The sequence below is a fragment of the Panthera uncia genome, chromosome F2, assembly GCF_023721935.1.
Source record: "Panthera uncia isolate 11264 chromosome F2, Puncia_PCG_1.0, whole genome shotgun sequence".
Lineage (NCBI taxonomy): Eukaryota > Metazoa > Chordata > Mammalia > Carnivora > Felidae > Panthera > Panthera uncia.
The window spans coordinates 49295498-49322720 of NC_064812.1; the positions used below are offsets into that span (position 1 = coordinate 49295498).

A 27223-nucleotide genomic window follows, 5' to 3' on the forward strand; every position below is an offset into this window, starting at 1 on the left:
TATTAAAGTTAAAACTGAAGATGGGGCGCCTGGGTGGCTCAGTCGGTTAAGTGTCCGACTTCGGCTCAGGTCATGATCTCGCAGTGTGTGGGTTCGGGCCCCGCGTCCGGCTCTGTGCTGACAGCTGGGAGCCCGGAGCCTGCTTCGAATTCTGTGTCTCCCTCTCTCTCTCTGCCCCTACCCTGCTCATACTCTGTCTCTCTCTGTCTCTCAAAAATAAATAAATGTTAAAAACTGAAGAAGCAGGAAGAGTTTTACACAATTTTATCAGCCCTAGCATCATATTACTTTTACAGATAAAGGAATAAATTATAACATAGGTATAAATTTTTGTAGTGTTGATCTCAAAATCTTTGTTTACTATAGGGGTGCCTGGGTGGCTCAGTCCGTTAAGCATCAGAATCTTGATTTCAGCTCATGTCATGATCTCACAGTTGCTAAGATTGAGCCCTGCCTTGGGCTGTGCACTGATAGCAAGGAGCCTGCTTGGGATTCTCCGTCTCCCTCTCTCTCTGAGTCTCTTTCTCTCAAGATAAATAAATGAACTTTTAAAAAGTCTTATTTACTATATATTTCAGTTAATTCCACACAAACCAATATGATTCATGTTTATGTTTATTTGTTCTTGTCCTAAGAATCTAGAAAAGTGTGTACCTCTGGTTTTGGGGAGGGAGGGGTCTTTTGGTTGCTGTCACGGAGAATTCTTGGGCAAAAGAGAATGAGTCCCCTGAGGTTGAGAACTATATCACATTATTCACCTCTGTATCCTACGTAGCTACCACGTTTTTGTAACCTGAGCCCTAGGACACTACCAACTACCCAAGAATTCTCTTTGAAATTATGTGGTCACTAATTCAAATGGAGGTAACCTCAGTTTCTCTTTACAGAAATCAATCACCTAACACATAACGTTGTGCTGAAGTTAGACTTGCTTTTGAGTCTGGGCTAGTTCACCAGCCCTCTGCCCTTGGACAAATTGCTTCCTCTTGCAAAAGTTCCATTTTTTCATCTGTAAAGCTAGGATATTAATAATGCCTACCTCACAGAGTTGTGGGGAGATCATTCATATAAAGGATTTAGCATAGCGCCAAAAATTAGAGCTTAATAAATGTTAGTTATCATTATTACTATCACATGTTTTTGAGCTCCTATTACATGCTTAATGTTTTTAGGTACTATTTAGGCTGTAAAAGCTTTGGTCATCTATCCATTCATCCATTCATCAAATCTATCCAGTACTATTATGTGCCAAGAATCAGTAGAGGGGTACAGCCCCAGATCAACAGGATCCCTGACCCCCTGGAGCTTACATGGGGATGGATAGGGATAGTATACAATAAACAAATTTTAAAAAAAGTGAATTTCCAACAGTGGTAATGACTATGAAGAAAATAAAACAGGAATGAGGTAGAAAATTATAAGGGAAGGGTTGTTACTGTAGATGCAGTCAGTGCTCATGGAAAACCTGTTGAAGGAAGTGCCATTTCAGGAACCATTAAGGAAAGACCTAGGCAAATGTATTTCAGGAAGAGCCAACAGTAAGTGTAAAGACCCTGCTGAGGACATTTCTAGAACAGAAAACTTGTGCTTAGAGCACTGTGAATGAGGAACAGACAAGTAGGTGAAGTTAGAGGCACGCAGGGGCTGCAGCCTGCAAAACCTTGCAGACCATGTTCCAGGGAAGGACTTTATACTCATTGCATGGGGAAGTCACTAGGAAGTTGTAAGAAAGGGAATGATAAAAACTGCAGCAATATCATATTTCAGAAGGAAAAGGAGTTCAGAGCTTATGTGGTCCAATTCTTTATAGATGAGGAAATCGGCATTAGTTCCCAGAATGCTGCTTGCTGTCCCCCCACCTTCCTTGCCTTCGACCCTCTGACAATGACCTTTCACAAAAAGATCCACACTTACTAAAGTAAGCCACTTCACTTTAATCCAGGCTCTGGCTTTCCTCTTGGCCTCTGAGTTTCTTGACATTCTTCTGCGGTGGGATGGGAGGAAGTGTCACACAGTAGCCCGGGGCCCAGTTTTGTGAGTTGGGATTTGGCTTCCAGGACTTACCCTCTCCGTAATCTTGGATGATTTATGTCACCTCCCCAAGCCTCAGTTTCCACATCTGAAATGTAAAAAGAGTACCCTGGGCTGTTGAAATGGTAAATGGACTAACTCCATTGTGATTTAGTCATGCAAATTAGCATGCAAATTAGTCATGCAAATTAGCATGATGCCTGGTTAGCCACTAGCTGCTGCATTAGGATTCTTGTTCTTGCAGCAAAGACATAGAATTGTGCTATGGGAATCGGCTTTGTAAGAAGACAGACCTGAGTTCAGATTCGGGCTGCAACACTCACTTCTTATATCACTGTTAGCAAGTTAAGTAATTCCTCTGAGTTTCACTTACTTTTTTGTAAATTTGTGGGGGAATCCTAGCTCTGGAGTTTTATGATGAAAACTGATGTCTGGAAGGTACCACTTATGGCTCTGGCACTTTTAAAAAATTGAATAAGTAATATAATTATCATGATAGTACTTCCCTTTGTAAAGTAATAGATTGGCTTTTCTGTTTCTCTAGCTTACATGAAGAAAAAAATCACATACATTTAGTGAACATTTTTGGAGTCCCTACTCATAAAAATAACACCGAAAACTGATCACACTTCAAGCATGGTTCTAAATGTCTCACATAGTCCTACTTTACAGCAAGGGACACTGAGGCACAGATGTAAGTCATTTTGCCCCAGGTATCCACCAGGAAGTGATGGATCCAGGTGTGAAACCAAGAAGTCTTACTGCAGAGTCTGAGCTCTTAGCCATCTGCTACGAGGCCTCACTGAGGACCTGCTAAGCTCCTTTTCCGAGTGTATAAAAGGCTCCTTCCTCGAGGTGTTGTAGTAAAAACGCATTAAGATAATGTCTGCAATACTACTCTGTAAAGCAAAGTTACATCAACATACTGGTCATTTCTAGGGTTTTCTACCAAACCCCCCTCTCACCAATAAAGTCACAGGAAATGGCACTAACTCTACATCTAATAAACAGATACGTTCACTTCCCTAAGTAAATTGCTTCTCAGATTTAAAACGTTAGCTCCTTAATGTGTCTTTGATAAATAGTAGCCTTTGAACTTTTCTCTAAGTAATTAAAATTTTTAAGAGTAGTTGGGGATTTCAAACATTGGTACCAAGCTTCCATTTCAACCAGAAATAGAAGAGAAATATTAAGTGGGACAATTACACTAAAAAACACAAATTAAACATTTTAAATATTTTATGTTCTGTGATCACTACCACATGCAGCACCAAGAAATATTCAATTTAATAAGAATAAAAGTCTATCTCATCGCAAAGCATTAGTTCTCAGCTGAGGGCAATTTTGCCCCACAGAGGATACAGACAATGTCTGGAAACATTTGATTGTCATAACAAGGGGGTATGTGCTCCTGACATCCAGGAATCCTGCTAAACATCTCACAGTGCACAATACAGCCCCTTATAACAATTATTCAATGTAAAACGTTAATAGTACCAAGATCATGAAACTCTGCCTTAAGAGTATCTATAAGGTTATGCTTTTGTGGAAGGTCTCAAAAAGGGTTATACGTGTGTTTAGCAACACGTGAGCCCTAGCAGTGCTTTGCCCATAATGTGCCCTCACTGATTCTGTGTTGATTAGACAATTGCACCTTAAGGGTATTGTTTATTCTCTTAGCTTCAGCATATTTCCAATGATGGCTTTCCTACCAAAATCATGATAGCTTGATTTTGTTCATAGTAGCTTTGTCACATGGTTGAACTTCTCTTTTGCTTATAAATCACCATCTTGTATGGGGAAATTTTTACTTCCTTTTAGAAACAAGAACAACTGAACATTTTCCATGCAAGGGGAATTGTAGGCATCACAAGCAAGTTTTTCCTCCTGATCAAGGGCAAGAGTCAGGATTCCCCAGTGTCATAATTGGAGGCAAAGCATACTTCCCCTCCCCAAATTATCCTACCTCCACCCTCAGCTAATCCCCACTTGGTGAAACAGTGGATGAAACACGGACCCAGGTCAGTGTGGAACCATAGAGCAGAACAAAGTTGACCAGCTGTGCAGAGACGGTATAGCCCGATCTTGTCAGCAGAAGGTTTCAAACCAGCTATCTATATAGTGCAATGCATACACCCTGGGGTGCACATGATAGGCTACTCCATGGCAGGAAGACAATGTGGGCACTAATATCTGTAGTTATTTTTTCACCTTCTAAAAATGTCTACTTTGTTATATTTTATAATATGTATAATAGCACAATATGTGTATATAAGTCACTTTAAAAAATCCTATGTTGGTGGTTCATGCTCTAAAACTGTACCCTAGTGACCTCAATCACTCAAAAGGAGTGTGAAGTCCATTGTTGGCCTAAAGGCCCAAGTGACCCATAGCCTTGTTTTGTGGGTGGACTGTACTCTTGGCTCTGTTATCTGTTCCTTCTTTCGAATGGCACGGATATCATTATTGAACATGTATTTCGTGCCCAGGGTACTGGGTACCGTGGTCATGCCTGATAAGCCCTTGCCTTCTGTGGTCACAGCCATGTTTAGTACAATTTATTTTCAATAATGTTTAGACATTGCCTTTTTCTTTTTTTTTTAATTTTTTAATGTTTATTTATTTTATTTATTTATTTATTTATTTTTTTGAGAGAGAGAGAGAGAGAGAGAGAGAGAGTTGGGGAGGGTCAGAGAGAGAGGGTCGCAGAATCTGAAGCAGGCTCCAGGCTCTGAGCTGTCAGCACAGAGCCTGACGTGGGGCTCGAACTTATGAACTGAGCTAAACTCATGACTGAGCTAAAGTCTGGTGCTTAACTGACTGAGCCACCCAGGCACTCCTAGACATTGCCCTTTTCTATTCTATTTTTTTCTTCTCCTTGATGCTTCTAGGTAGTTCTTTGACTTACTTTTCTTTCTTCCTTACTGGACACACCTTTGAAAAGCATGAAATCCTTTCAACAGGAGGGTTTCTTTAGACACTTATATATACTTTTAAAATTATATATCAGATACTGAGTGTTTTTGGCCAGCTAAAAGCACCATCCTCTTAACAAGTTGCAGACTTTGTTCTTCACTCCTTGTGGTAATTTCATAATTCCTCTGAAATTCCCTGCTCCTCTGAGGGCCTAATCAATCTTTCATACCAATGAAGCTGCTAAGAACAAGAGGCTTAGTACACCTCACAATCTTGACAACGGGCCCCTTTGAAGAAAAACCAAATTAAAAGGAAGAAATGAGACCTTCTCTGGTGAAATATTATTTTAAAAATCCTTTAAATAAAAAAAAAATTATAATAGGCAGTCTCAGGGATTTACATATCAAGTTATGAATTGAGCCACAAAATACCCCTCCCCGTCCCCCCCAACCACCACCAACAAACAAAATAGACCCTGAGTCTGATTTCTGGTAAATTCGCCATCTGCATAAAAGATTTCCTCAAAGAACTCTCATCTATGTTATAACGTAAGTTCTAGGAAATAATTACAAGTACATGAGTACGTATGTGGTGTGGATGTCTGTGTTGTTTGAATAGGGCAGGAAATTTACTTGCATTGACCATCTATTATTGGTTGGGGTGGGGCAGAATGTGTTGATTAAAAATGTTTATTGAATTTTCAAAAGTATCACACGTTGCTTATCTCTGGCCATGCCACAAGGATTTGAGTTAGGAAGAGTTATCTTTATGTATGTACCATTGCTATGAGCATCTTCACACAAAGCTGAATGAAATGGAGGGCTAAAGTCACTGATGAGAAAATTAAGGCAAACGCATAAAAGTTCAAGCATGAACTCATAAAAGTGTGAATCATGCCAATCAGTATCACCAGAGACCAATGCCACAGGCTCATTGCCAACCTTCAACTCTTCAATTTGCACATTAGAAGCACGAGTGCTAAACAAGATAAATATCCGGGTGGAGGTTCTCCTTTTATATCTCTTAAAACACATCTCTTCTACAAGAAGTTAAGCTCATTTTTAAAATTTAAATTTTCAAATGGTAAGTTTTGAATATATGTGATAAGCAACTGCTTCTCCTTTCCCATGAATATTCTCTTTATCGAGAAGTCTGGGTTACACTAAAGAAACTCCTGCATTCCTCCAAGAACTCTTTAAGATGCCAGTCTCTGACATTCCCAGGATGAGAATGTAGGTCCCATCAACTCAAGGTCTTAAACTGACATTCAGTATTTTAAGATTCTTATTGTCCCATCCATCCATCCTTCCATCCTTCTTTCCATCCATCTGTTTCTCCCTTCGTCCACAAATACTTTTTGAGTACTGACTGGGTTCCAGGTACAATGTTAATACTGTGGCTTTAGTAGTATAACAAGACAGATAAAGTCCTTATCCTCTTAAAATCTCCCTACCCCAATTGCTTATTTCTGTTCATCTCTCTCTCTCTCTCTCTCTCTCTCTTACTTTCTCTCTATCTCTCCCTATCCCCCACATGCACATGTGATGCTATACATCAACATACATTACAAACAGAATATAAAAGTATTCTTGTTATTCCTACGATTGGTTCCTGATGTAAGAACCTGACCCCTAAATCATCACTGAGTAGCAGCTTCCTTATTGCTAACTTTCTGCCTGCCCCTTTTCCCACTTAGTTCTCAATTCCTCCCAAGACTGTACCCTGCCTTGCGCCTGCTCTGCTTGGCTTGTATAATCTTCCTACCCTTGCCAGGCCCTCTCTTTGGGGTCTCCAGTGACTGCCTTAGGTCCTCCATTAAACCAATCATACACAGGAGCAAAAGTGTGAATTCTAAAAGCCAAAGTTGCATAGTATTTTCAAATACTTCCATTTGTAATATACTTTCATGGGAGTCAAGTGCCCTTGGGGGATGACTTCCCTTGAACAAATGTAGTTGGAACCATTCAAATTCCAAATGAGTTGAATGAGTATGATAGAAATGTATGGACATGTTGAAACAAAGAATATGTGCATTTAATGGCCAAAATGTTTTCCCTGAGTTTCCAGGCTTCTCTACCTGGAAAAGATTTAAATACAAGGGAGAATTTGATTTTCTGTTTACTGCACAGAGTTGATTCTCACCTGGCTAAAATTAGCTTTTAAATCACTGGGTTTTACACCTCTGCAGTGCAGTTGGTCCCCTGTGACTGTATAGTTAGACTCGCGCTTACTCCTGCTGATTACCTGTGATATTATCTACCTGGTCAAGTTATCAGGTGGCTGCTATTAAACACCTTCAAATCTAAAGTAGTTCATTAGCTCTCTAGTCATTCATTCTCTTGATCTTAGATTTTATGCCTACGCTGTTGTATTTCCTTTTGTGTAATTGGAGTTGAGTCACCCCCAAATGGATAAACTCTTCTCCCAGGTTGACTTAATGCATCTTGTTCAGGACTTTGAGTTTATGACATGCCCCAACAAGACCCAAATTAATTTCATGGCAGGAGACTTTCTGTATTTGTAATTAGGATAGATTTTCCACTTCATGCAGCACTCCAAGGGACTCTATCCTTTTGAAAGTCAGTAAAACAAAACAAATGCTATAGTTTTCCCACCTCTCCTCTTTGGCTTATTTTCCTGATGTCTTGCCAATCATACCCTTCCTCAGGTAAGATACAGAGTTTCTGGAACAGAACCTTCCTCAGGGAAAATTCTCCGGTCCTCCTCCAAATCACCCCTTATAGCATCGTACTGGTTTTTAACGTGGCCACATCTTGTTCTTCTGCTACTTGGTATCGTGCAAGATTCATTATCATTGTCAATGCCAAGCACAGAGGGGAATCCATTAGGGGATCCCTTTATAATAACTCCTTTACCATTATCTGAATTAAGATGTGGATTCATGATGTTATTAATAGATACATAAAGAAAAACATTATTTTAGGTATTGAATAAGCCATATTTCTTTTTCCTGGTTGAAGCAAAATTAATTTATAGAAGAGAATAATTAGCCCCTACTGAGGGTTTTATTACATGCTACAATTATTATTCTAACAAGTTATAGGTTACTAACTCACTTAATTCCTTAAAAAACTCTCTGAATAAGTACCATTATCATTCCTACTCACAGATGAGGAGACTGAGGCCAGAGAAATGAACTTGCCTGAGAACACATATCCAGCAAGTGTTATATGACGTGCACCGAGGCCTCCAGAAGACTGAACAGGGCTGTAAAATGTTTGTGTTTAAGTTACGATTCAACAACTACAGCCTTTAATCTCTTAGGCCTCACTTGTGACTATTAAAATTCTCAAAAATAAGAATCCCTCACCATCTTTTGTAGATAGATACGAATGGTTCATATTAAACATTTGAGAAAAGGAAAAGGAGTGTTCAGGATTTAAAACAAAACAAAACAAAACAAAGCAAAAACAAGCAAACAAACAAAACCCCTCATTGCTCGGCAACCAACAGCAAGGGTTCTCATTTCATAGTCGTGTTTGTTCATTGTTTTGCTGCCATCTAGTGACCCAAATGAGAATTAAATACAAACATGATTTTGCCTTCTCATTTGCATTTTAAATCTGTGCTACCTTAGGGGTAGTTTTTTTTAAAATCATTAAATTTTCAAGGACGCCTGGGTGGCTCAGTTGGTTAAGCCTCCGACTCTTGATTTTGGCTCAGGTCATCTCACAGTTTGTGAAATCGAACCCCGCGTTCGTCTCTGCCCTGACATCACCAAGCCTCCTGCTTTGGATTCTCTCCCCCTCTCTGTCAGCACCTTCTCTCTCTCTCTCTCTCTCTCTCTCAAAAATAAACTTAAAAAAAAATAAAAATCATTAAATTATTATATATTAAATGGCAAAAATATTACAGTTTTCATTTTCTTCCTTACCTCTTCTCACTTCTTCTTCCTCTACTGAAATAATATTTTGGCTCATGTCCAGGGTTCCTCTTTAATATCAAATAAGAGGAAGTGAGAAGAGAAACTAAAATCTAATTTTGTTTATGTGCTGTCTATGATTTGATTTGGGACTATATGTATTCTTCTAGAATAATTTTGTTTGTGGGCTTCCTGGGTAGCTCAGTTGGTTAAACGTCTGACTCTTGATTTCAGCTCAGGTCACAATCTCATGGTTCCTGGGTTTGAGCCCCATATGGGGCTCTGCGCTGACAGTGTGGTGCCTCGTTGGGATTCTCTCTCTTTCTACCGTCTCCTCTCTTCTCTCTCTCAAAAATAAATAAGTAAACATTAAAGGAATAATTTTATTTATGCCAATTCTTATGAATGGCACTAATTTTTCACATGTGACCAAGTCGGTTTATAGTTGATCAATTTCACTCATATTTATTTAATTGCATAAACGAGGATAGTTAGACACTGAAACCTGAAGTTTTACATGTTCTATGACCATTTGGATCAATGGTCATAAGTAGTTATTTACCTCTTCATAAGTATATTGTCTCCCAATTAAAGGGGTAGGATTATAATTTATATAATATATGTTATATTATATATTATATATTTTCACTCTCAACAGTCCCTATACTTACTAACTTCTTGTTGATTATGTACCATTCACAGACTTCTAAGGATATAGCTATCTGAATATTATGACACACTTAATTCAAATTAGTTTCTGTTGAAGTTTAAAAATATCTACGATTACACACTGAAGAACAAAAGTTGGCAGATGCTGAAATATATTCACCACAGCTCCTGCCACATCCCCTCTGTAGGTTGTGTGTGCCTAAAATGCAATTGTTTGGAAGCCTATGCGTGACCATGAAAATGATCCATACGCTATATAAGGACGTAAGTGTGGTTTCAATATTCTAATGAACATGTATAATAACTTAGCATTTTGAGTGCAGAGAGAAAGCTGAAGTTTTAAGTTGGATAATTGTGAGCATTGGCAACGACTCAGATTGGGGACAGGGGAGCGGAATATGTTCCAACTGGGAAGTTGTCACCTGAAGCTAAAGAGATCATTTTCCAAGGAGCTCTCAACAAAGATGAGCAAAAGCCTGCATTAGTCTAATCATGTACAGTAATGGGTTGTTCAAGAAGATGAGTGTTTGTCCTGGGGTCATCTGGGTTCATGACATCATTTATTCACCAAATATTTATTGAATGCTTGTGAAGTGCCAGGCACACTGCCAGGCAATAAGGGGGACATCAGTTTGTAAGACTCACATCTGCGCCCCCATGGAACTCACCATCTAGGGAGATAGCCTCTCGTGAGTGGACATTTTCCCTTAGAACAGTTCCAGCCTTATTTAGCCTGTGTTCTTGAATAAGGACCCCTGTAGCTGGTATGAAGTTATATATTCCTCCCCTACATAGAGTGTATTCTGGGTACATTTTTACAGTGCTTTAAACATTACTAAGTATCCTGAGAGAATCAGCTTGCATATTACCACTAATTGATAAAAACTCCACACCTCCTAATTTCAAGGGATTTAATTAACACATCCAGTTTGCACTGACCAACCTGGTTTTGCTTCACCCAAGTGGTAATCTATTAAATAACTTTAGTCTCCTGGGACTTTGACTTCCAACATAACAAGACTCTCCTGATCCAATACTATTTTCATTCCTTACAGTTATTAAATTATTGCTATAATTTTCTAATGTAAGTCAACATATTAGCCAGTGATGTGATGAAAGATATATCAAAGCCACTAACTGCAAGACTAGACTTTATGCCTAAATATATTAAATGCTTTGAAGATCTCAATGTATGGACTTTTGTAGCATTAGATTAGTGTCATCCCAGTGTCCATTAAAAAAAATAAGGACATAGGGGCACTTGAGTGGCTCAGTCGGTTAAGCATCCAACTTTGGCTCAAGTCATGATCTCACAGTTCGTGGGTTCAAGCCCCGCGTTGGGCTCTGCGCTGACAGCTTGGAGCCTGGAGCCTGCTTCAGGTTCTGTGTCTCCTCCCTCTCTACCCCTCCCCTCCTTGCACTCTATCTCACTCTCTCTCAAAAATAAATAAGCATTAAAAAAAAAAAAGGACATAAAAGCTACTGATTTGATTCCATTCCTCTTAGCAGCAACCATGGTACTGGCCTGGACCCCAGAATCCTAAACCAACTTTGAGGCTTCTGGAAACTATTCCACATTCTCAAATATATGGTCACACATTCCTCTTCTGGTCTGCAGTTTTCTCCAAAGGCCCTCACTGATTCTTAGCCACTCTGTGAGGGATGTAACATCCAACTCAAATCAGAACCTAACTCTGCTGTCATCACCCTTCCATTATAAAAAACAGAGTTACAAAGTTTGCCATTCTTAGTTTTAGTCCATTTCTGTCATTTATGACCCCTTTCTTCATTAAAAAACACAGCACAATTTTTTTCATTCACATCTTTATTAGTTTTGATGATCAGTACAACTGCTTTTACCTCAAGTGCAGTCATTCACTCCTTTGTGTTCTAGGAATTCTTGTTCCACCCTCAAATTAGAAAGATACCAGAGGCAATTTTTATTTTAATAAGCATGCAAAGAGAAAGTAGTAAAATTAAAAATAAATGGCCCTCCTTCAGGTAAAGAAAAATATTAGGATAAAGTCAGCCACCTTTGTGAAGAAGAAATTCAAATACTAGATCAAACTTTTTAAAACGCCCAGTTGAATGTGTTTTCCTTTCATTGATATTCAAAACCAGATAATCTTTACAGCAGCTAAAACTGTAATAAATGATGGACCTCTTGTTGGTTTTATTTAAGGTTTAAAAGGCATCATTTCAATTGTTTGCGTCCATAGTAGTTTTAATTTCTGGCTTATGTTTAATTGCTATATGATCCTCATACACATCTACTCCTACATATAGAATTACTCCTTACTTCTTTAAGATGGACAACTCACAATATGACAATAGTAAAACTGAAGTTCTGTGAAATTTAAGATGACAGAAAAATAGTGTCAAATACCCATTTTTCCAGATCTTTACTCCTCCACCTGTTTCTTCTTTGAAACCTTACTAGAAATGCTACTTTCATAGGAAAGATGACTATTACAAAGGCCAAATGCGTTCATGTTACATCTTGTCAAAGGAGCTGGTTTCTTGGTATTACACTCTTGTATTCATTGCTCTATGAGTGTGGAAAACTGAAATATACTTGGAGTAAGGAGCACCAAAAGGAGACAAGGAACCAAGCTCTCCAATGGCAGGTTTCCTTTCCTGAAGAGGGCAAGCTCCAGCAGCCTCATTTGAAGGAGGCTCTCACCACCCTGCCCTTGATAGGCTGTGGAGGGCGCCAATTCCCCACCAGGGGCACTGGGGGCTCATTCTCAGCGCTGGAGAAGAGGCTCCTCAGCTTTGCCATCTGCAAGGGGCAAGGGGAGACTGTCAGCACGACATTCTGGCCAAGTGCACACATTCCACATGTGACAGTCAGCAAAGTCTGGCTTTTCAAACAAGACAAGGAAACCACGAAACCTGTTGGTCCAGAGTTATTTGGTTACCAGTTCCTGAGTAATATAAGGTCTTTCTCTATTTGTAATAATACTTTTCTTCATTTTGTATAGATCACCATGCCCTCTGGTCAAAGTGTTTTCCTTCGAATTCAGAAACAATTATTTAAATATAAGGGGTCAGTATGAAGCATATGCTTTATGTAGGAGGGGATGACAATATCAGTGCAAATAAGAAGTTAATGGGCCTTCATTGTAGAAGTTTATGGAGTACATTTTTTAAAAACAGAAAAAAAATTAGTCACACTATAATTAAAACTAATTTTTTTCTTATAAGAGGAAGAAAAAATTAGGAAATTATCTTCTGTATGCTACATTTCTACCCAAAAATGTTTTTAGCTTTCTCCTTAAGAAAATTGCATTCCTCTTTCAAAATATGTACATGAGTGAACCTGACCATTAAATCTAATCTTTTCATTAAAAAATTATCATATATACTTGAGTCTGTAACTGGCAGAATTATGAACACTGTCTTAAGTAAGGGAGACATACTGGTAAATACTTCACTATTAGACATTCATGATCTAGGGTGTGAGTTTCTGTGTTGCCCATTTGCTTTAATCTGTTCTCCATAACCCTGGTTACATATTTCTCCCTAAACAATCTTTCCTTGAAAGTCTCTCTGATAAATGTGGCAAGGACATTGATTAGATGGACACTAAGAAGAAAGGCCGTGGAAAGGGGTCAAGGGGTATTGGAAGCAGACAGACCAGAGCTGACTCTCAGCTCTTGCACTTGGCTGTGTGATCCTGGGCTAACAATTTAACCTTTCTGAGCCACAACTTACTTGTCTGTAGAACTGGAAAAACCATATACACGTCACACGGATGTTAAATCCCTTCCATTAGCATCCTTTTCCCCAAGCCTGTATTTACAATCTCCTAACCAGTGCTTAGTATTTGAGGGGCCTCCAAATTAACAAAGGCTAACTCATATTGATAATCTAAACCCTAAAGAGTTTCTAGAGCATGAATCCAGTCATCGTTCATTGTCACAGCCACCTTTACATCATTGGCATTTATCCTGGTACTTTTGGAAGCCAAGTTTTAGAAAGCTGAAGAAGCTGACTGTAATTAACCAGGGCAAACTATGAAGTCTCTAGTCATATAGCTGTTTTGTAAGCATCCATTTAGCAGCTGTACATTTTCCATTTAGCATCTGTATCTTATACAGCCAATGTAAGTGGTTCTGTAAGTCCGTGTGTCCTCAAGGCTCCACTCGTGGCGGCAGCTTACCTGGTCAGAGCTCACGGTCATAGGCTCCTTCAGCAGGAGCCACACAATGCACTCCTCACAGGGCGGCGTGGTGAAGGAGCCGTGGTAGGTCCAGTAGTCCCGGCAGGCAGGGAACAGGCAGGACGGGTCGAAATTTGTGAAGGGAGCCTCCTTGCCCTGGGAGAGAGGAGGGCGCAGGCTCAGTGAGCAAGTGCACCCACACCGCCCACCCCAAGGGTTTCACCATTTTGTGAGAATGGATTTCAAATGCAATGGGAAAAATGGTGCTGTTAAGCAAAGTTCATGACTTTTAGAAATAAAGGCAGAGGGGGAAGCTGGTTTATGTTATGACTTTGACATAGTCATTGTAACATTTTATTCCCTATTAACTGTCAGTAGAACTATAATTCTATCATTTCTCAAGAAAAGGAAGAAAACTCACATGTAACCGCAGTAAAAATATTTCATATAAGTTAATGTTTAGGTTCACAATGCTAAATAAAAACCAGGCTCCTTTGAATATTATACTCAGAATACTTTCTGCGGTGATAAAACTTAAAAGCATTTTATTAGAACAATTCCAAAGGCAATTAAAATGAATCTGTTAATCAGAAGAGTCCACTGTTAAGATTTAAAATGTATAGGTGTCGCCCAAGAGAGAAAGGGCAAAACCAAAACCCAAATATTTAGTACTTCTCTAAGTGTGTGCATTTATGCATGCGTGTGTGTGTGTGTGTGTGTGTGTGTGTGTGTTGAGGGCAGGGGTTGACCATTCAACTTCTCTTACATTTACTTCATTAAAAAATGTCATCTGACAGACTATGAAAATTAAATAGTCTGATATATGTGAAATTGCTCTAAAAATTATAAACCATACGAATACAATAGCATTTGTTTGTATACATATACTTAGCATATTCATCAAACTTAGTAACAGATTTTAAGTGAAACAAATACACTTGAAAATGTAAAAATAGGGGCGCCTGGGTGGCTCAGTCAGTTAAGCAGTTAAGCGTCTGACTTCAGCTCAGGTCTGATCTCACTGTTTGTGAGTTCGAGCCCTACATCGGGCTCTGTGCTGACAACTCAGAGCCTGGAGCCTGCTTTAGATTCTGCGTCTCCCTCTCTCTCTGACCCTCCCCTGCTCACACTCTGTGTATCTCTCTCTCAAAAATAAATAAACATTAAAAAAATTTTTTAGGGGCGCCTGGGTGGCTCAGTCGGTTAAGCGGCCAACTTCGGCTCAGGTTATGATCTCGCGGTCCGTGAGTTTGAGCCCCGCATCGGGGTCTGTGCTGACAGCTCAGAGCCTGGAGCCTGTTTCAGATTCTGTGTCTCCCTCTCTCTGACCCACCCCCATTCATGCTCTGTCTCTCTCTGTCTCAAAAATAAATAAACGTTAAAAAAATTTTTTTTAATTTTTTTAAAAATAAAGAAAATGTAAAAATAAAAATTGACATTCCTTGCTTTATGTTCTAGGAGGGAATATGATTTATTTTCACCTTTGTCTTAACTTTGTCCAGTGCGTCAAGGAACAGCTGGAATTCGCCTTTCTCACGTCCTATCTGTAAGAAAATAGGAAACCAATAATTATATTTTTCCCTTCTCCATAATCTGTGATTGTCTTGAACACTGACTGTGATCCATCCATCTGCAACTAGTGTTTATAGATCTGCCAGAATATCTTGTACTAAGCAAAAACATAAGTTTATTTCTCCCCCAAGATGTTAGGGTATATATTTTTTGAACTAAACTTAGACACCAGGCCTCTGAAGTACAAAACCACAAAATCACATGATGTCCTTGACCTTCTCTGAAGTCATTCTTCTCTTTTTTTTATATATAGAATTAGAGCTGGAATGGATTTGACCTATGTAAAACTAAACTTATTGTCTTTCGATTCAGACCTACTCCACTTCCTGTTGTGTTGCATTCAATCACTGAAAATGACCCAATGAGTTCAGGACATAAAACAAATTAGGTCATTCAAAAAGAAAGAAGCTAGATTTTCACCTCTGGCTTAAAATCTAGATTATGTTACTACTAAATTCATAGTGTTAATGACACTAAGTCCACTTTAAACCAAAGTTGGCCCAACAACACACACATTCCGTGTGCTATCTTAGCCTGGGATCATGTGAGTGGTGGCTTCCCTAGGCCGAGGGGATGTCCAGCCAGGGACTTGGCATCACAGTGGTTCCCAACATTGGCTTTTCTGGTTTCCAGTGTGATTGAAATAGAGTAACGGGAAAGGATAATGAACAATACTGTTTTTCTCTCCCCATCACCATAATAAGCTCCTTCCAAGGCTCTGTCTCCATTACCCTTACACACACACACACACACACACACATACATTCATTCTTGAAAGAATTTAGAAGTGTTAGGGTTACTGAAGAATGGCAAAAGAAACATGTTTAAAGGAGAGCTAAATAATTTGAGCTGATCTTAGCAGAAATATCTTGATTAGTTGAATGAATAATGACATTCATTCCTCTCTCTCTAAATAAAAGGAAGGCGTGGATCTCATGCTACCTTAACCACTGGTAAGGAACTAAATTTTGGAAGAAAAAGGTGGCCAATTTTTACCTTACCTTCAGAAAAATGCCAACCACAGCTATCCCATCAGGCTGCTTGAGAGCTTCTCCAAAAGTGTTATACTTTGGATTCCAGTGAACCAAATGAAGCTGCAATGATACAATATAGGTTAGGAGGAAATTTTCTAGAGAAAAAGAAATATGTATAAAATTATTCACAATAAACCCAGTTGTAGTCTAAAGTTGTTGAACACTCTTATAGAAGTTGATAGAATTCTAAATATTGACATGCAACATTTTGGTGAAATTTTTAATGGTTCAAAGAAGAACTGTATAAAATTATTATAAGTAGATCGAGAACTTTGTAATAAGCTATCAGTGAAAGTTGAACTTTTGTTAAACTAATTCAAACTATTTATTTTAGTTTTGTACAACATTAAATTGCTCCTTTTTCTAACCAAATGAAACAGTGAAACGTACAACTATAAGCAAGAAGCTGCTAACATTCTAGAGTTAGAATTAATAGGGAAGTAGCAGGGGACAAACAGTAGGAAAATTCTTGGGCATTTTTATATCTACCTCCTTTTAGCATCCAGTGCTCAACAACCTGGTGGTAACCTTATCTTAATTTAGAACATAGGCACCAATTAAATTAGTCAAATTTCCCATATTGAGTTACACAGAATGGAAAGAGAATACAGCAGTTCACAGCAGTTAAAGATACTATATTCAAGATCAAAAGCGTTGAGATAAACCCATGTATAAAGGCCAAACTGCAAGCCTTGCCCAAGGTTGTAAGAAATTTACTAAACTTTCCCATTTTCAGGGGGAAGGTGTCTAGAAGGCAGCCTTAATTATTTATCTTGTCATGGCTTTCTGGACGGACTGTAGAGCAGTGTAACGATCATAGTGAAGTGTACTTTGGGTCTCCTAGAGTTTAGTTTAGCCAGCAATTAAGCACTAATGATGCCGCCTAAGACCGTGTCCACAAGTGCCTCCAAGGTTCCTGCCCCAGCTCCTGTGTTGACCAGAACCTACCACTAAAAAAGAGTGCGGCAGTAAAAACCGAATGCTCCTCACCTCCAGTGCATGTGTCACTACCTCTTCCAGGCTTAGCTTTATAAAAACAAAATGCAGGAGGTTTGTCTTATTCCTTGTAATTTGATGCCTTGATCTGAACTACAAATCAGGCTTTTCCTTAATGGATTAACCAAGAGGTAGTATTTGCTCATATTAAATTGTATGTGTATGTGTTTCTATCTATTCATCTATCTATGTGTGTACATATATATATATACATATATATGTATATATATATATGTACACACATATATGCACACCCTTCATTAAGAGACTAGAACATTAGCATTAGCCAGAATTACTAAATGCTATTTTTAGAGCACTACATTCTTACAGAAGAGGCAGCTTAGGGCCCTGGACAAGATGATAAACTCTGTTGCCAATCTACATAAAGTAGAGCGCCAGGTTTAACACTCACCAGCCATGTAACTTTGTTATGTAGCTTTTCTGTGCCTCAGTTTCCTCATCTGTAACCTATCCCATAGAGTTGTTGAGGGGATCATATAAGTAAATACTTGTAAGCACTTAATAAATGTTAGCTATCCTTATCTTTTCTGTTCCATTCAGTACCTTGGCTTTTTTTTTGTTAAACTGCTATCCAATTTCTTAATATAACCTTGAAAATTTTCATGCATGACATAACCCATCTTCTCTTAACCATCTAGCCTAGAATATGTAGCAACTTCAGCTTATGCTAAAACTACTACAGCTCTTTTTCACAACTACGGGCTTGAAGGAAGAGTAGCGGATACTATTTTGTTGGTGATTTTCACTTGGCAGGTTTCACTTTGTGACCAGAGTGGACCATAGCAGTTCCTCCTACCTCCGCAGCATACTTGACTCCATCCACAGAGTGCTCGGAGCCGTGGTCATCCGAGGCGCCCCAGTGAAGATGAAATTGACGAAGCCGGTAGGGTCCAGTGAGAGGACCACCCCTCAGCACTGTGATTCAGAGAAGCTATGTCAACAGCGAACTCATGCTTCTTTTACAGAGTTGTACTTTAAATTTTTTTTAATGTTTATTTATTTTTTGAGAGAGACAGAGACAGAGCAGGAGCAGGGGAGGGGCACAGAGAGGGGGAGACAGAATCCAAAACAGGCTCCAGGCTCTGAGCTGTCAGCACAGATCCTGACACGGGGCTTGAACTCACAAACCGTGAGATCATGACCTGAGCCGAAGTCAGACACCCAACCGACTGAGCCACCCAGGCGCCCCTACAGAGTTTTACTTTAAACAAGTGTTCTTATAGACAAAGTTTGCTGGGCAAAAGTCAGTCTGCTATTGTTCTCAAGCACCCTGGTCTGTTCTCGCAAAATAAAGTCTTGGGATATATCAAAATAAATGATTTCTCTTTTCTGTCTTATTTTTTTTGCTTGTTTTATTAAAACATCAATTTAACATTTATGACAGTAAAATTAAAACAAACAATGGGCGATAAGGATGCAGACTATCGACAAATGAGTTGGTCCTGCACTGCAGTGGGAAGAACATGACGGTTGAGAGGCAGGCAGATGTAGGTTCAAATCCTAGCTAATTGTATGATGTCAGGCAAGTGGCTAAACTTCTCTGAACCTGTTTTCGCGTCTCTATGAAGGTGATAATAATATCAACCTTTCAGAGCTGCCGTGAGGATTAAATGAGATTAAGGACTTTAAAGTGCTCATCACAGTGCCCATAAGTATACCAATAACTGAGCAAATGTGAATTCCTTCTCCTTGTCTTACCTCCAACTCCACTCTTCTTTAAGACTACAAGCAAGAGCTTTCATCCATACTTACACTGTGTCTACTCAAATGAGGTAAAATGGAAAATTCAGAAATTTCTTGGGAATTAGTCAATGGTGGACGGCTAAACTAGACAGTTCTGGGTAACATTAGTTTTTGAGTTTGTTGTCCAAATACCTCAACCCTTCACTTAACTTTGATCTCACTTCATTCACCTGGGGGGTGATTTACAGGTTCAAATATTTTCTGCAGGTCATTGGAAACTATGCAAAAATCCTGAAATCAATATTTAGCAACATAAGCTATGTCAAAATAGAATTCAGAGAGTAGCTATTCTAGAAAGGATTGACCAACTATTGGTGCTGAAATGGCACACTGAAAGCCACATAATATAAATCTGAAACAATAGAGCTAGACTTGTGTGAGCTTGGTCATGTAGAAATAAGTGGTTTGATTCATAGCATTTTTCCTGTCCAAGCACTACAACAGTTATTTTTTGGGCACACGAATCCAATTATTAGGATAACTCATATGGAACTGTATTTCACCATTTTTGCTTATAAAACCGGTATTTTCATGTGGTTCAACATAATGGATACTGTTTAATTTTGTCGTTTCTCCTTCAGAATGGAACTTGATTTAAATGGAGAAGGGAGAAAGAAATAACAGCAACATGAAATTATTGTTTAAGAAAATACAAAATTCCATGATATTTCTTATTTGGAGCCTTCTGGTAGGTAGGAATTATGACACTATGCTCTTTTTATAACATCTTTGAGAATACTCATTTATGTAAATCAGTGAGGATAATTTTAACTTTTTTTACAAATGTGGTTGTAGGAAAATGTATTTTGTGCATCAATCATCAAAATATTAGATTCTTTCTTACCTCATTTACAGTGAAATAAAGCATTTCTAATTAGCCTTCTTTTATTTCTCCGACTTGCTTAATAGTGTAGTGAAATAAAGAGTTTTTTAAACATGTGATTTTTCATTTTCACACAGCACAAATCACTACTCACGAAATTGTCAGATACTTCAAAAACACTCACCGAAAGGATTAATTATATGAACCCCACTGAAGCATTGAAGGCAATGTTCCAGACTCATCTAATGACCTTATTCTCTCCCCTGGATTGCCCCCCCCTACACACACACACGCCAGAGGAAGAAAGTGCTATGTTCCTTGCTTTGTAGGATGGTATCTCGGCCACACTTGGGAATGAGTGCCTTGCTCTCTAGGCTGTGGTCAAAAACCACAAGAACCCTTAGGTGTAGGCCATCAGAGCCTGAAGGACACTCATTTGGACTCATTGCCATCACCTCCCTATCAAGCTGCATTTCAAGAATGCATTGCCAACTTTTAGCTTGGGCATAGGGCCATTTTGCAGCAGCAAAGTTGACCAAGGTTAGAGAGTGTGACATTCCTAGTCAATGCATAAATATAATTCTTCATGACTAGAGAAAAACAGAGTATCATCTCCATTTTCAGAGATGAAGTGGCTCCTTTTCCCACTAACTCTGTTACTGTGTCATAAATCTCATTGTGCCAATATGGACATTGAAAATGCCCATGTGCCTCTACCTAAGTGCCATACTTACTTGACCTATCGTAAGTATCATCAAACACAACCCTGCAGGTCTTGCCGTTGTTCAAGATGGTCTTGCAAGAGCCAGGATCATAAGATGCTGACCATGGCAGCAGAGAAGGGTCGTGCCTGATGTCTTTAGTATGCAGTTCGATGGGCGACTGGTTGTCTCCCTTGGCAATTGGATAAAGTTCATGCCAGTGGTCAGGACCTAGGAAGTCAAGTTGAGGGCACGGATTTATTTGGTGGCACATTCTGAGCCCTTTCTAATAGACTAAACCAGCAAAATACACGGACACTAGTCAATGATTATGAAAAGGCCTTGGATTTCAGTTTGGGCAAGACAAGGCTTAGCATTTAAGACCTTTTCATAGTTTTGTTAATAGTGAACCTAGAAACTATTTAACTCAGAGGAGTCCCTCTGCTTGCTCAAGAATACAGCCTCAAAGGCTTATTTTTGAGATGCACTTCATCACATGTCTTACCAATGCCATCTTCTATCATGTAGCTGGAATAAAATAACACTGACCACATGTGGTTTTCAAAGCACACCCATATTTCTTTTACCATGGGTTAGGCAGAAGCCAGCAGGCAGAGCAAGGATCTTAAACCAACACCAGGCTAAGAGAGGTTAAAGTGCTTGCCCAGTATCATGGAGTAAGGGACAATCAGAACTGGACCTCTCGTGGGCTGACTTCTCAGTCAGAGGCAGTGTGATCTTGAGCAAGTTACGGAGCCTCTCTCTGCACTTCAGTTTCCTCCAACGGAAGTAATAACGGCTCCATACCAGGGAGAACTAAATGAGATAAAGGTAAAAGGGTCAGCAGCTTTTGGCACTTGGTAAATGCTCAGTAAATGTTAGTTTCCATCAACCCCTCCTCCCATAGTTTCCCACGCACTCCCTAGATTTGCAATGCCAGGGGCTCCTTTGGCACTATCCCGGGACAGGGGGGAGGGGGTGGGTGGCTGCTCGGACTCACCGTTGTGGCTGGCGTAGCCCCACTCCTTCGCCATGGTCGTCGTTGTGGGCACTGGACCGCAGCTGACTTCTCTCCCCGGCGTCGTGCAGAGTCCCCGCGAGCCCGCGCCTTTTATATAGGTCCCCCACACACTGCATGGCCTTATTAGGTCAGTGAGGGTGGGGCGGGGGGCTAAACTGGATTGGGGTGGTATTTGGGAGGCGCGGTGGGGGGAAGCCAATGAATTCCAAGAGCTAGACAGCTGTTGGGCTCCGAGGGGAGATGGGCGAAGGCCCCCACCCCCTCCCTACCCTCTCCCTGAAACCTCGGCTCCTGGCTCTGCTAACTCTCCCTCCGTCTCCCAAAGCTGCAGGGCTTTCTAACTAGTGTTGCCGCGGTGCAAAAATGCGGGCAACTTTTGTTTCCTCCTCCCTGCCTCCCTCCTGCAGGCTTTTTGTTGTTGTTGTTTCGGGAGGTGGGGTATCCTAACTGTGCTTAGCCACCAAATAAAATGTGCACCCCAGCAGCGCTTGCAGCCTCACTTCGAAGTTGCTTTTAGCCCAGGCTGGTTGTCTGGCTACGGTCTGTGGACGCTTCTGGGAGTTTGTTTCGTTCCAGCGATCCGGTTACGGTGGCTGGAAAGAACACGTTTGTTTGCCTGACCCGTGTTTGACTCCCTTGCAGACAACTTGTAAAATGCTAGGAGCAGAGGATGGGAAGAAAGAGGCCGGAGGGAAGGTTCTATAACTCCACTACCCTTAAAGATATTTACAATGCCCTGTCTTTGGAACCGCCCCAGGCAGCATTTCCCAACCTAGCGAGTCCCTTTGATCTGCAGGACTGTGAGGGCTGGATCTCGGAGAGCTCCGGGAATCCGGGAGAGGTCTGCATCCTAGGTTCACGCAGAGCAGGAGCCTGGGACTGATTTACCCCTACTCCGTGAGCCGTACCTCTGCTCACGAAAAGTCGAGAATATTCTGGAGTGTTGGAAGGCCACAAACATAAAGTGAGTCATATCGTTTAAAATGTAGAGCCTCCTTCTCCAAGAAAGAATGAAAGATTAGAAGAAAAGGAAGAGGAGAGGCTTCCAGAATTGCTTTGTGTTTTTCTCTGTCCCTCCCAAGTTGTTTTAGAATATGATGACCCATGCGAAAGGAGAATGGAATTGGTAGGTCCAATGTGCACAGAGATATATTTTTAAATGTCTGGTTATGGTTTACATTGAAGAAGTCAATGTACTACATATTTGTAAGTCTGAGAGTATATTGTCAAATTTCTTCTTTGTTCTAGGTCAGTAATAATACTACTTACAAAAAAGACAGCAAAGAGATGTAAGACTAATTTCAGTGCTATCTTGAACAAGGTTGCAATATACATTTCCTTAATTGCTTTGACTTTTATTGATGCTAGCATTTTGTATTTGGGGATTACTAACCTTGAAAAGGAAATCTCTCATCATGGTAAAGATAGCTCATCCCCAAGGCATGTGGAATGACTGACCACACTCATAACCTGGACGCCAGGGGAGTCACTCCCCGGCGTATTTTTGTGACCAGGGATCATTTGATCCACACAATAGCAGTGTGGAATCAAGAACTGAGATAGTTCGGAAAATCTAAGCGAACAGCAAAGCAAATGCCCTTAGACTCTGAACTCAAATATGTCAGTGTTAGATTAGAAAACCTGCAGATTTGGGTTGTCTGGGGTCAACTTTCTGCTTTACTGTGATAGTGTGGTGCTATAGTTTGTAGTTAATGGAGGTGTTTTATATTTCTTATTGAGTACATAACTATTTGTATCAGTAAACTATGATCTTGCTTCAATTCATTAAATCATAATCTCTCTTTTTCTGGTATGTGTAGTTAAAGGTTGGTAACTACATTTCACGTTATTTGATACAGTGGTAATACAGATAAAGTGGATTTTTTTATGGAAATATAGTTGACATACGATATAATATTAGTTTCAGGTGTACGACATAGTGATTGGATATTTACATACACTATGAAATGATCACCCTGGTGAGTCTAGTTACCAACTGTCCCCATATAAAGTTATTACAATATTAGTGACTATATTCCCTATGCTATACTTTACATTTTGTGATTTATTTATTTTATAACTGGAAGCGCATACCTCTTAATCCCCTTAGCCTATTTCAGCCATCCATTCCCCTCTTCCTCCACACCAGCAATTACTGGTGTGTTCTCTCTATTTATGAGTCTGTTTCTGTTTGGTTTTGTCTGTTCATTTGTTTTGTTTTTTAAATTCCACCATAAGTAAAATCGTATGTATTTGTCTTTCTTTGTCTGACTTATTTCACTTAGTATAATACCCTCTAGGTGTATCATGCTGTCACAAATGGCAAGATTTCATTCTCTTTCATGGCTGTGTAATATTCCATTGTGTATATACCCCACATTTTCTTTATCCATTCATCTGTCAATGGACTCTTAGATTGTTTCCATGTCTTGGCTATTGTAAATAATGCTTCAGTAAACATAGAGGTATATATCTTTTCAAACTAGTGTTTTCTTCTGGTAAATACCTAGGAGTGGAATTGCTGGATCATAAATTTTTGGAGGGAGCTTCATACTGTTTTCCATATTGTCTGCACCTATTCACATTTCCACCAACAGTGCACAAGAGCTCCCTTTCCTCCACATCCTTGCCAACACTTGTTATTTCTTGTCTTTTTGATACTAGCCATTCTGACTGGTGTGAAGCAATAGCTTATTTTTGATTTACATTTCCCTGAGGAGTAGTGATGTTGAGCATCTTTTCATGCATGTGTTGGCCATTTGAACATCTTCGTTGGATAAATATCTACTCAGGTCCAGATAAAATGTTTAATAAAATCTTTATACCAAGCAAGGCCAACAATCCAGGAATTCATCATATTGTTATTGTTTATGTATAGACAGAATTTTAAAAATGGGTTGTCAATCAAATATCATATGACTTCACTCGTATGAGGACTTTAAGACACAGAACAGATGAACGTAAGGGAAGGGAAGCAAAAATAATATAAAAACAGGGAGGGGGACAAAACAGAAGAGACTCATAAATATGGAGAACAAACTGAGGGTTACTGGAGGGGTTGTGGGAGGGGGTATGGGCTAAATGGGTAAGGGGCACTAAGGAATCTACTCCTGAAATCATTGTTGCATTAATGCTAACTAATTAGGATGTAAATTAAAAAATTAAAATAAAAAAAGAAAGAAAAATAAATAAAATTAAGATTTTTAAAAATAAAAAATGGGTTGTCATTAATCAAAAAAAATAAAAGACTCTCCACAATGAATAAATAACAAATTAAAGACTGTACACAATGCCATATAAATTCAAATAAACAGTAGGCAGAATTTGCAAAATGAAGTATTTAATAGTTTAGGTGTCATCGTCTCAAAAAATGATGGTTGGTGTTTTCATTGTATTTTCCTATAAGAAAGTTAATAAAAATTGGAATTTTAAAGCAATTAACATCAAATCATGTCAAAATAATGTATTTTTCAGAAACCACAAACTAATCATTCTCATCTTAAATGATTTGCTCCAGCACGTTTGCCTGTAAATTTCAAAATTCCCTGTCAACAGTGCAAAGAGATCATTTTTTTAAAAATTTCTGTTAATTAAATTTTAAAAAAATTAAAAAATTTCTGTTAAAAAATTTTTTTAAAATTCTGTTAATTAAAAACTTTTTTTAATGTTTATTTTTTGGAGAAAAGAGACAAGCACAAGTGGGGGGAGGGCAGAGAGGGAGGGAGACACAATCCCAAGCAGGCTCCAGGCTCCAAGCTGTCAGCACGGAGCCTGAGGCAGGACACGGGACTGAAGCTCACCAACCGAACTCACCAACCGCAAGATCATGACCTGAGCCGAAGTTGGACACCTAACCAACTGAGCCACCCAGATACCCCAAGTGCAACCATTTTAAATTGTGTCAAAGACTTTGAGATTTCTGGAGATGGCTTTAAAAAGAAAACTGTTAGGAATACACAGAGATAAATAATGCCAGAAAAAGAGCCAGCAATGATTAACTACAAATTCTTTCCTAGCATAGTGACAGCATTTCTCCCAGCATTATTATTGATGTATTGGGCAACTTGTAGGATTCCCCCCCCCCCCAAAATGTGCTTATACGAAGAAAGGAAGAGCAAGGTCAGAGACAGAAAGTGAAAGAGAAACAGAGTGACAGGCAGATAGACAATAGAGCCGCCAAGAAAGATCATTTGGGTAAACAAAAGTTTTTGGTGGGTGGAGTGTCTGAATTGTGGAAGTTTCAACTAAGCCAAAATTACTAATAAAAATCAAAATTTTAAATTAATGTATTTAATTTTCATATATAACATAACTTTTACCTTCCTCCCTGACAATGTTTTGTTTTTGTTTTTGTTTTGTTTTTTCCCCCAAAAACAGAATTGGAAAACTTGGCTCATCACATTATATAGGACCATGATAGACTTAGTTCCTGAGTTTGTCACCAGTAATAACTCTCTTGGATTGGATCTTAAATTTTGGTTGCTGTTAATGGCAACTTTGTAGGAAGCCTTGTCGCATCTGATGTCCCTTACTAACAATGTATCTATCTGAGATAGTTACTTTATTTGCAAGGGAGGAGCATGAATCCAAAGGTGAGGACCCCCAAAACCTATGTAATGAGGTTTGATCAGGGTTTATAAACTTATTTTCTTTTAAATACAATTTTTTCTTTTAAAATGCAGTAATAGCGGGGCTCCTGGGCGGCTCAGTTGGTTAAGCATCCGACTTTGGCTCAGGTCATGATCTCGCAGCTAGTGAGTTCAAGCCCGGCATGGGGCTATGCTGATAGTTCAGAACCTGGAGCCTGCTTCGGATTCTGTGTGTGTGTGTCTCTCTCTGCCCTGCTCATGTTCTGTCTCTCTGTCTCTCAAAAATAAATAAACAATAAAACAATTTTTTTAAATAAAAAAAAATAATAAAATGCAGTAATAGTATCTTAAATAGAAGAAAATTCATTACACTTTATGATATCTTTCTTAGGATCAAGTTTAGATGGTCAAATTTAGTTTTCAATAACTTAATCTAGCATTTGCTTGCAAACTTAAGTGGAATTGTGTTTTGCTTTGCCATTTCATAGCATTTAGGTGGCTGTTTGCCCAAACTTTTTTGGTCTCAGATACTTTATCTGTGAAACAGAGAATAATGCCTGCCTTACAGGAGTCTGATGAGGCTTAAATGAGATAATACAGTAAAGTACTTATTACAGTGTAGGCCAATGTATTTAGGACTCAGAAAAATTAGTACCCTTCTCTGGCCTTGTTCTTTTTATCCAATTTCTCTTTGAGCAGACACCTGCTCTAAATAACCCTTGTTCCCTGTTGGTCATGAACAGTGTTTTCAGTGCATATTGCAGAGCACAGGTGCTAACCCGCAGACATCACTAGGATGAACTGGTGGAAGATAAAGTTGATACCCACAGCATCCACCTTCTCCTTGAACTACTCTGAGCCTCTCAGTCTAATGGCCACCCTTCCCAGGGTGGGAGTCGAAGTAAACCTTTTTAACCACCTGTGACCAATTATTTGCAAAAAGTATTAATCTAGTATAACAAATTTAACTGAAATTCTAAATACTGTAATAAGAACTAAATATAATTCCTACAAGGCTTAACAATTCTCTGGTATACTATTTGATAAAAAAGTTTTTAA

General features: G+C 39.2%; 1 protein-coding gene across 1 annotated transcript; it reads right to left on the minus strand.

The window, feature by feature from the left end:
* Positions 1-11426: 11426 nt before the first annotated feature.
* CA3 (carbonic anhydrase 3) lies at positions 11427-22393 on the minus strand. The gene is made up of 7 exons (XM_049633206.1): positions 21555-22393; positions 20588-20785; positions 18084-18202; positions 16238-16330; positions 15146-15208; positions 13665-13820; positions 11427-12281 (listed from the first exon to the last, which is right to left on the minus strand). The coding sequence occupies exons 1-7, from the start codon at positions 21586-21588 to the stop codon at positions 12162-12164; spliced, it is 783 nt and encodes a 260-aa protein (XP_049489163.1). The 5' UTR covers positions 21589-22393; the 3' UTR covers positions 11427-12161.
* Between the last annotated feature and the right edge of the window lie 4830 nt (positions 22394-27223).

Excerpts from the sequence above, each read along its gene's own strand:
- CA3 (XM_049633206.1), bottom strand. The coding sequence starts at position 21,588 with ATGGCGAAGGAGTGGGGCTACGCCAGCCACAACG. Across the intron at positions 13,821-15,145 it reads TGGACAAAGTTAAGACAAAG|GGCAAGGAGGCTCCCTTCAC; the intron begins GTGAAAATAAAT and ends CCTCTCTCCCAG. Across the intron at positions 12,282-13,664 it reads TGACCGTGAGCTCTGACCAG|ATGGCAAAGCTGAGGAGCCT; the intron begins GTAAGCTGCCGC and ends TGCCCCTTGCAG.